At 35.3% G+C, this 11,156-nt stretch overlaps 1 protein-coding gene across 3 annotated transcripts in view; it reads right to left on the reverse strand.

Annotated features, from left to right (window-relative positions):
* Positions 1 to 571: 571 nt before the first annotated feature.
* Positions 572 to 11,156, reverse strand: part of LOC106472526 — an 11,510-nt gene continuing 925 nt past the window's right edge. Inside the window, exons 2-5 of one of the 3 annotated variants that reach the window (XM_013933179.2) lie at positions 9,931 to 10,025; positions 3,142 to 4,946; positions 1,910 to 2,830; positions 572 to 1,839 (exon numbers count right to left, since the gene is read on the reverse strand). In XM_013933179.2, coding sequence (XP_013788633.1) covers positions 3,870 to 4,916 — 1,047 coding nt within the window. In that variant the 5' untranslated portion in view covers positions 4,917 to 4,946; positions 9,931 to 10,025 and the 3' untranslated portion in view covers positions 572 to 1,839; positions 1,910 to 2,830; positions 3,142 to 3,869. Of the gene's footprint in view, positions 1,840 to 1,909; positions 4,947 to 9,930; positions 10,026 to 11,156 lie in introns of all 3 variants that reach the window. The other 2 variants (XM_022401097.1, XM_022401095.1) reach the window with 2 other exon arrangements.

Genomic DNA, 11,156 nt, shown 5'->3' on the forward strand with positions numbered 1-11,156 from the left:
TTATATAAAGAGTTTCAGTATTGTTTATAGTTTCAGAAACACCACTATATATATGTTCTAGCGCCACGGGTGTTGTTAAATTATAAATGAAGAATAACTGAGAGATTATATTACAGTAAAACACCTATAATAAGCCACAGAAACGGAATTTTACTGAAAACATTTACTTTTAACTTTCTGTTTATCTGAGAAATCTCAGGGTAAAAGCAAACATGTTTACAGTGTTTGATAAACCGATATACAACATTATGTTTGAACACTAATAGTGACATTTTCACGATTTTTCCGTGATGAATTAATCAGTACAATCTGATACAAACTGACATGCTGATATACAAAATCAACTCAAACTTTTTGTATTCTTAATATTTCGTTTTGATTTTGATTTTTTTTGTTTTAATCAAGCTAAGATGTAATATATCATAACTGAATACGAACTATTCTATTTAAAATGTCATTATTAGATGTAAAAGAAATTATTGTACAAATATATTAGTAGATGAAAAATATTTTATAAGAATTTAAAATCTCATAAGCGGAAGTGAAATACTGTCAATGTATTCAAATTGTCAACTTTGTATATGAAACATTGTACAAATATTTCGACTGCCATTACCGGCTGTAAAACTATTGTTGGAATATTTAAATTTTCATTATTGTGTATGAAATATTGTTGGAATATTCAACTTCTATACTTCGATGTAAAACATTGTACAAATATTTCGACTGTCATTACCGGCTGTAAAACTATTGTTGGAATATTTAAATTTTCATTATTGTGTATGAAATATTATTTAACTTACGTACTTGGATGTAAAATATTATACGATTATTTTTTTGAAACCTTTTAACTTTAAAGGCCTAACGGCAGGTGGCGATTGTGCGATTGTGAATCAAATAATTTAGCTCAAGTTCGTTTAAGTTTTAATTGAAAATCCAATGTATTTTGAAATCTATTTTGGATAATCAAATTACTAATATAATATTTTAAGTTTGTTTGAATTCCAGCTCATTTTATTTTTACATCTATAAGTACCATATTGCAGGATAAATTACACTAAAAATGCATACACCAATTACACGAACATAGACTATACAATCTGGAATGTAAGAATATTATGTTTACTAGGGCACTTCATTTGTTGACCAGAAGATGTCGCTTTACTCCTGGAGAGTCACGTTGGTTTTCTATACTTCGACATATGTAGGCGGGAAAATAAGCAATCTTTCAACATAATAAGCTGAGCCTAACGTAGAATTAGTTATTTTAGTATGTCAATTTAGGCAAAAAAGTTAATATACCACGTAAAGTACGATAAGATTTCAGTGATTCTAACAGATGAAACAATCCTTTGTCACGTTGTTAATATACCACGTAAAGTACGATAAGATTTCAGTAATTCTATCAGCTGAAACAATCCTGTGTCACGTTCTTAATATACCACGTAAAGTACGATAAGATTTCAGTGATTCTATCAGATGAAACAATTCTTTGTCACGTTGTTAATATACCACGTAAAGTACGATAAGATTTCAGTGATTCTATCAGATGAAACAATTCTTTGTCACGTTGTTAATATACCACGTAAAGTACGATAAGATTTCAGTGATTCTACCAGATGAAACAATCCTGTGTCACGTTGTTAATATACCACATAAAGTACGATAAGATTTCAGTAATTCTACCAGATGAAACAATCCTGTGTCACGTTGTTAATATACCACGTAAAGTACGATAAGTTTTCAGTAATTCTATCAGATGAAACAATCTTGTGTCACGTTATTAATATACCACGTAAAGTACGATAAGATTTCAGTAATTCTATCAGATGAAACAATCTTGTGTCTCTTATCGTACTTTACGTGGTATATTAACAACGTATCTGATAGAATTACTGAAAGAAACAACCCTTTGTCACGTTGTTAATATACCACGTAAAGTACGATAAGATTTCAGTGATTCTATCAGATGAAACAATCTTTGTCACGTAGTTAATATACAACGTAAAGCACGATAAGATTTCATTAATTCTATCAGATGAAACAATCGTTTGTCACGCTGTTAATATACCACGTAAAGCACGATAAGATTTCAGTGATTCTATCAGTTGGAGTTGGATTATTTCCTGTAGCTAGCTGTGCTAATACTGAGATTTCATTAAATAATGATTTAATTGACGATAAGTGTAAATTTATTTTCGGAAATTTTATTCATCCAAGCTTGGACAAACATTAGTGTTCGTTTCATAAGTTCATAATAGTTGTCTTATAGTAATCAATGTGGCATAATGAAAATTTATCTTCTTAAATATTTCGAAACAACAACTCGATCCCGGTATATACTTGCTCTGTTTAAAACTTTCAGGGTTGACCGAAGGATGGAAATCGTTTTCAATACAGACGACAAACAACTATAGATAGATTTTTTTCTTCTGAGAACTGTGGGTATTGTAAGCGAAGGACACAATCTGGAGCTTATTGTGATGGTTATCTGCCTATAGAATCTTGGTTCTGGTGATAAAGTTGTTTTAAAGCTGCTTGGATATTCTAGTACAATTTAACAACCCAAATGTAGATTTTGATGAAACACTATTCGCTTAAAGCTGATCTTGTCACAACATTGAAGACATCATATATATTTAAGACTGTTCTTGTAACAATGAAAATACCACATTTGTTAAAGACAGCTTTTCTAACAATGTAAATACCACACTTGTTAAAGACAGCTTTTGTAACAATGTAAATACCACACTTGTTAAAGACCGTTCTTGTAACAATAAAAACACTACACTTATATAAGACTGTTCTTGTAACAATGAAAATACCACACCTGTTAAAGACTGTTCTTCTAACAATGAAAATACCACACTTGTTAAAGACTGCTTTTGTAACAATGTAAATACCACACTTGTTAAGACTGCTTTTGTAACAATGTAAAAACCACACTTGTTAAAGACTGCTTTTGTAACAACGTAAATACAACACTTGTTAGAGACTGCCCTTGTAACAATGAAAACACCACGCTTATATAAGACTGTTCTTGTAACAATGAAAATACCACACTTGTTAAAGACTGCTTTTGTAACAATGTAAACACCACACTTATATAAGACTGCTTTTGTAACAATGTAAATACCGCACTTGTTAAAGACTGCTTTTGTAACAATTAAAACAACTTACTTATGTAAGAATGCTTTGTAACAATGAAAACATCACACTTTTTTCAAGTGCTGTTTTGAAAGTGAAAGCATAAGATCCATAGAATTCAAATTCCAACAGTAAAACTTTACTTTAGACACACTGTGTTGTTGCAGTAATCTTTCTTCAGTAACATGATACAACTCCCTAATAATACTCCAACAGCTATATCTCTCCACCAACTTTCTCCAAGAAAATCGTTATCCACGAATTAGAAGAATTGTGAACAACTGACATGAACTGGAAGGATTTTGAACAATTAGCTGTTTACTAGAATCCTAAAAGCAAGAAAATTTCGTATCATGTTGAACAAATTATAGGGCACCAGAACAGTCTCAGAACAAATTATAGGGCACCAGAACAGTCTCAGAACAAATTATAGGCCACCAGAACAGTCTCAGAACAAATTATAGGCCGCCAGAACAGTCTCAGAACAAATTATAGGCCACCAGAACAGTCTCAGTTTTACGATTGTGGTTCAGTTGTCCCAATATTTACTTCTAACATCTTTTAATTTTGCATTGAATTACTTGAATTTAAGTGTAGAGGGAAAGGGAAAATACAATATTTGGAGAGCATTCAGCAGTCGTGTGAACATCATCACATTTAAGCTACAAATCATAGTGATGATGTACAGCCATTGTCAATAGAAATAATTATTCGTACGACACCTACGTTTCTGTCCATTTTATCCTCAGTTCTTGGGTTGTGCTATACGCCCTTAGTAACCTTTCGTTTTGTTGCTCCACACGAAGACGAAGGCCTTTCAAAGTACGCAACAAAAGCATCCTGCGATATTCTAAAAGCTCCTGATGAAGCATCATCCCTTCTTCCTTCCGTAACTGCTGTTCTTCACGAATCTGGTTGATTTTCTCCTGGACGAGACAGCGCTCGGCTCGTAAGCGCTTCACTTTGTCGTCCAGTGATTCCGAAATGTTGTTGATGTGAATCGTGGAAGTTCTGGAAGTGGTGCTAGAACACGCACCATCTACCACCGGATTACTTAACACTTCCAGAATAGAGTTCTTGTCTTGTTCACCGTTTTCAGAAAGCTGTTCAGGAAACGCTTCATTAACGTCAAATGTTGGATTCTGTGGTCCGTGCTTACTAGAGAAAGGCAATGCTGGAGGACCAAGTCCTTGAATGATCCGGAGGTCTGAGCTAGATTTGGATGTGGTACTTGACAGCTGGTCAGAGTCTCTTGTGATCGAAACTTCAGGGAATGATAATTGTGGAGTTGAAATCAGGCTAACGTCACGACCACGTCCTATGGACGACGATAAAACACACGGTCCAAGTGTTCTATTTTGTGTCTCGGTTGTTTCGGAACTCTCGGAAGGACTTGAGGACGGAGAACTGCCCCAACCGCTGTCCACGGAACTACAGATGGAACTTCTAGTGGAACTAAGCCACGGATTGGTTCGAATACGTGATCGCTGTCGTGGAGAATTGACGTCATGCACGGCAGCGAGATCTAAGAAGCTCGTGCGAATGTTAGGCACTTTCTTCACTTGTCTTGAGAGGGGTTGAGGGGTATAACATCCCCCTGGGAGTTGAGTTGCAACTTGTTGGGAGAAACAACTGGTATAAGTGTTATCGTTCACATCTGGGTGTGACAACCTTTCTGGTTCATGTGTCCGTGGCTCTTTCTCTCTCTCCTTGCTCCCCTTCCGTCGGGAGCGACTGAAGTGTCCCTCCATCCACTTCATCAGCTTCATGACAGTACAGCCGAGTGTCAGGTCGCTCTACTGAAAATAAATATATATATATATGTCATGAGATTCAATGTTTGAGTTTATATACAAAAAACAACTAAATAATAGAAAGCTATTTACGCAAAAAAAAATATTTCTCCAAATAATTACTTCCCTGTCATCTACAAATAGTATTTATGTGTATTTCTAATGTTCTGCACGAAAAATGTTCGTCGCAGCTAAGTGAGCAAACTTTGTTGGCACAATATGTAACTTTATTTTACTTGCATAGAACCGTTCAGAAAAGCTATGACGTCACGTTGAGGGCTGAGCTAACCATGTAACAATAATAATCTGTAGACACGTCATCATAACGTCAGATTGGAGGTTTATAAGGTTATCATAGCTAAATGTGTAACAGTAATAGCCTGTAGACACGTCACCATAACGTCAAGTTGAGGGTTTATTGAGTTATCACAGCTAAACGTGTAACAGTAATAACCTGTAGACAAGTCACCATAACGTCAAATTGAAGGTTTATAAGGTTATCACAGCTAAACGTGTAACAGTAATAACCTGTAGATACGTCACCATAACGTCAAGTTGAGGGTTTATTGAGTTATCACAGCTAAACGTGTAACAGTAATAACCTGTAGGCAAGTCACCATAACGTCAAGTTGAGGGTTTATTTGGTTATCACAGCTAAACGTGTAACAGTAATAACCTGTAGACAAGTCACCATAACGTCAAGTTCAGTATTTACTGGGTTATCACAGCTAAACGTGTAACAGTAATAACCTGTAGACAAGTCACCATAACGTCAAATTCAGTATTTACTGGGTTATCACAGCTAAACGTGTAACAGTAATAACCTCTTTGTATCCAAAAGAAGAGCACAGAAACTAATGTTTAGTAATTTTTATCAAAGTCCAGACACTTTCTGATCCATTTTCACACATTTAGAGAAATGTCATGGTGCTTAAACCTCTTCATAAGCCTTTATATTGTTGTTTCAATATTTTCATAGTTTTCACGGTTAAAATTCAAGCTATTTCTATAGTAAGTTGGATAAGTAGAACTGGATCAGAAACAAAGACAAACAGACGTCTTCTACACTGGCAAAAGAAGCAAACTTGTAGAAATAACTAACTTGGTAAAGCAGAAATTCAAGACAACATTGACACGCCATTCACTATTTTTATACACATTAGCGTTAAAGTACCGTCTAGTGCTAACATGTTAGGGTTAAAGAACATTCTAGTGCTAACATATGTAGGTTAAATTACCTTCTAATGCTAACACATTAAGGTTAAAGTACCTTCTAGTGCTTACACATTAAGGTTAAAGTACCTTCTAGTGCTAACATGTTAGGGTTAAAGAACCTTCTAGTGCTAACATATGTAGGTTAAATTACCTTCTAATACTAACACATTAAGGTTAAAGTACCGTCTAGTGCTAACATATTAGGGTTAAAGAACCTTCTAATGCTAACATATGTAGGTTAAATTACCTTCTAGTGCTAACACATTAAGGTTAAAGTACCTTCTAGTGCTAACACATTAAGGTTAAAGTACCTTCTAGTGCTAACATGTTAGGGTTAAATTACCTTCTAATGCTAACACATTAGCGTTAAAGTATCGTCTAGTGCTAACACATTAAGATTAAAGTACTTTCTAGTGGCAATCAGTCAGGTTATTGGTTAGAAATACGCTTCATTTGTGTGCCGGGAATATTCAAGACAGATTGAATGTCCACTTCTTCAGTGCCATCGCAGAAGGAAAGGTCAAGTTCGATACTCGGATTCCAGTTTGGTTACTACTGTAAAGGTCAAGTTCAACACTCGGATTCCAGTTTGGTTACTACTGTAAAGGTCAAGTTCAACACTCGGATTACAGTTTTGTTACTACTGTAAAGGTCAAGTTCAACACTCGGATTCCAGTTTGGTTACTACTGTAAAGGTCAAGTTCAACACTCGGATTCCAGTTTGGTTACTACTGTAAAGGTCAAGTTCAACACTCGGATTACAGTTTGGTTACTACTGTAAAGGTCAAGTTCAACACTCGGATTCCAGTTTGGTTACTACTGTAAAGGTCAAGTTCAACACTCGGATTCCAGTTTGGTTACTACTGTAAAGGTCAAGTTCAACACTCGGATTCCAGTTTGGTTACTACTGTAGAATGAGAATTCTTAGACAGGTTTTCTTTGTTTATAACCACAAAACTATAAAAATGGACCATTTGTGCTGGGCCAACTGCGAGTATCGAAACTCAGTTTTTAGCGTGATAAGACTTAACGCTAAGCCACCTTGTAACTATTGTGGCTAAATGTGATAGGTATGATGCATGAACCTTAACATGTGAAATCTTACATGGTAATTTATTCTTGGTAAAATTGCTTAATAGGACCAACTTTGTCTGGTATGCTTGGGAAAACGCCCGAAAACACCGCTAAAAGCGAGGAGAGAAATTGATGACGTAAGACAGAGTGGTAACAGAGGAGGATACAAATTGATGACGTAAGACAGAGTGGTAACAGAGGAGGATACAAATTGATGACATAAGACAGAGTGATAACAGAGGAGGATACAACTTGATGACCTAAGACAGAGTGGTAACAGAGGAGGACACAAATTGATGACCTAAGACAGAGTGGTAACAGAGGAGGACACAAATTGATGACGTAAGACAGAGTGGTAACAGAGGAGGATACAAATTGATGACGTAAGACAGAGCGGTAACAGAGGAGGATACAAATTGATGACCTAAGACAGAGTGGTTACAGAGAAGAATACAAATTGATGACCTAAGACAGAGTGGTAACAGAGGAGGATACAAATTGATGACGTAAGACAGAGTGGTTACAGAGAAGGATACAAATTGATGACCTAAGACAGAGTGGTAACAGAGAAGGATACAAATTGATGACCTAAGACAGAGTGGTAACAGAGGAGGATAAAAATTGAATACCTAAGACAGAGTGGTAACAGAGAAGGATACAAATTGATGACCTAAGACAGAGTGGTAACAGAGGAGGATACAAATTCATGACGTAAGACAGAGTGGTAACAGAGGAGGATACAAATTGGTGACGTAAGACAAAGTGGTAACAGAGGAGGATACAAATTGATGATGTAAGACAAAGCGATAACAGAGGAGGATACAAATTGATGACGTAAGATAGAGTGGTAACAGAGGAGGATACAAATTGATGACCTAAGACAGAGTGGTAACAGAGGATTTTTGTGGTTGCTTATTACTCATAATTAGGGCTAATTAGCATTAATTATTATCGTACGTTTTAGCAACATCTCTGGTCAAGATTATGGCATTAATCATGTAATATATATATATATATATATATATATATATATGTATGTGTACCTAAAATTTGTTTAATTAAATTTAGGCCTTATCTGATAGCAATTCGGTTAAAAATGTTTTAATTTTAGATGAATTTATGAAGTTATCATCTATTAAACCACAAACCAGAAATTGTGTCGTACTTTTGTTTTCATTAGTAATTGTTTTGAAATCTTCAAACTTTAACTTTAATTGCCATCCTTCTGTTAAATCAACTGATAAATACACGTTCTATTAACGAGTTGTCGAACACTATCCGTGAATTGTCGAACACAACTCCGAGAGTAGCACGAGCTGTCGAGTGTTTCTTCTTTAACTTGTATCTTTTAGTCTTAACCTGTATACCCTTAGTTTACACCTCTTGTTATTGACTACTATACCCTAAATTTTAGCACTTTCATCTCCACAAGTATATCCTTAAATTTAAAAATTTTCGTCTCCACAAGTATATCCTTAAATTTAAACATTTTCGTCTCTACAAGTATATCCTTAAATTTAAACATTTTCGTCTTCACAAGTATATCCTTAAATTTAAACATTTTAGTATTCACAAGTATATCCTTAAATTTAAACATTTTTAGTATCCACAAGTATATCCTTAAATTTAAACATTTTAGTACCTACAAGTATATCCTTAATTTGAACAGTTTTGTCTCCTCCACTAGTATACCCTTATTTTGAACATGTTGGTCTCCACTAGAATATCCTTAATTTGAAGAGTTTTGTCTCCTCCACTAGTACTCTTAATTTGAACATGTTGGTCTCTACTAGAATATCCTTAATTTGAACAGTTTTGTCTCCTCCACTAGTATACCTTTAATTTGAACATGTTGGTCTCCAATAGAATACCCTTAATTTGAACAGTTTTGTCTCCTCCACTAGTACCCTTAATTTGAACATGTTGGTCTCTACTAGAATATCCTTAATTTGAACAGTTTTGTCCCCTCCACTAGTATCCTTAATTTGAACATGTTGGTCTCTACTATAATATCCTTAAGTTAAACAGTTTTGTCTCCTCCACTAGTATACCTTTAATTTGAACATGTTGGTCTCTACTAGAATATCCTTAATTTGAACAGTTTTGTCCCCTCCACTAGTATACCCTTAATTTGAACATGTTGGTCTCCACTAGAATACCCTTAATTTGAACAGTTTTGTACCCTCCACTAGTATACCCTTAATTTGAACATGTTGATCTCTATTAGAATACCCTTAATTTGAACATGTTGATCTCTATTAGAATACCCTTAATTTGAACAATTTTGTCTTTTCCACTAGTATACCCTTAATTTGAACATGTTGGTCTCTACTAGAATATCCTTAATTTGAACAGTTTTGTCTCCTCCACTAGTATACCCTTAATTTGAACATGTTGGTCTCTACTAGAATATCCTTAAGTTAAACAGTTTTGTCCCCTTCACTAGTATACCCTTAATTTGAACATGTTGGTCTCTACTAGAATATCCTTAAGTTAAACAGTTTTGTCCCCTTCACTAGTATACCCTTAAGTTGAACATGTTGGTCTCCACTAGAATATCCTTAATTTGAACAGTTTTGTCTCCTCCACGAGTATACCTTTAGTTTCAATAAAACATTGGTCGTAGAGCTAGTTTCTATAAAATTAATGAGTTTAATATATTGACTGAAATGATTTTAAATAAGTCCAAAGCCATACTCACGATAGAATGATTTATTATGCTAGTTTATTTCAACCCGCAGATTTTCGTGTTGGTAAACACGTGCTTAAAGCCATCTGGTGGTAGATCCAGTGTATCTAGGACATTTAAATTAATCAGGATTAGATGTTATCAGTGGCGATATCCTTAAATTCAGGTTTACAAATAACTATTAAATCTATCTGTGAACAAGATGTACAGTTGTTTTTCACTAACAGTCCATAGTATGCTTGATTCAAGCTGTTTAAAGTCGTTGACCTTTTCCAAATACAGAAGGCTGAAAAACGCTTTGTTGTTATTATGCACAAAAGATGGAATAGAAATGATTTTGAATATGCAAGTCAGCAAGTCAGGTGACAATGACAGCCGATATAAAGTTACGGTGGAACGGAATGTATCATAACTACATCTTGACATTGTTTGGCATTTCGCTGATAATGTACTGCCATCGAAAATTTATCACTTTTGTCAAGAGTATCTAGCAGCCCTTTCTGACGCAAAATATTAATAAACTCAGATCCAAAAGACTTACTCAGATCGAGGACTTAGAATTTAAGACAAAAATATCCTTTGTATTTAATAGCATTTGAAAAAAAAAAGGAGTATGAGATAACCTGGAGCAGCAGGACCACCCAGAAAGAGACTTGTGACAAGTCGAAACCCCAGCCGTGGTAAGCAAAATGAGGCAGCAGGTGAAAATCCACCAACACAAAGGTCAAAGTTCAGTAACGTATCGCGGGAAACAAAATAAACAAGGATCTCCGTCTGGTCACATGTACACAAGTTGCTTTCTGACATATCAAACTCAAGCAGCTGAAAAATGAAACGTCTACTCATGATGTTTTAAATAAAGAAATGTCGGTCAAGTTGCCGGGCATAGCGCTTATATATTTCTATGGGATCGGACTGTTTATACGGGCGATGGTAAACCATCGTCCTCGTATACATCAAAATGCTTATCGAAAGCACGAACGGAGTAGCGACGTACTTTTGACAATCTGTTTTAACAACAGTTTTGTTTTTGGAATTTCGCGCAAAGCTACACAAGGGCTATCTGCGCTAGCCGTCCCTAATTTAGCAGTGTAAGACTAGAGAAGGCAGCTAGTCATCACCACCCACTTCCAACTCTTGGGCTACTCTTTTACCAACGAACAGTGGGATTGACCGTCAGATTATAACACCCCCACGGCTGAAAGGGCGAGCATGTTTGGTGGAAACGGGGATTCGAA

Source organism: Limulus polyphemus, unplaced genomic scaffold (assembly GCF_000517525.1).
Source record: "Limulus polyphemus unplaced genomic scaffold, Limulus_polyphemus-2.1.2 Scaffold5403, whole genome shotgun sequence".
Taxonomy (NCBI): Eukaryota; Metazoa; Arthropoda; class Merostomata; order Xiphosura; family Limulidae; genus Limulus; species Limulus polyphemus.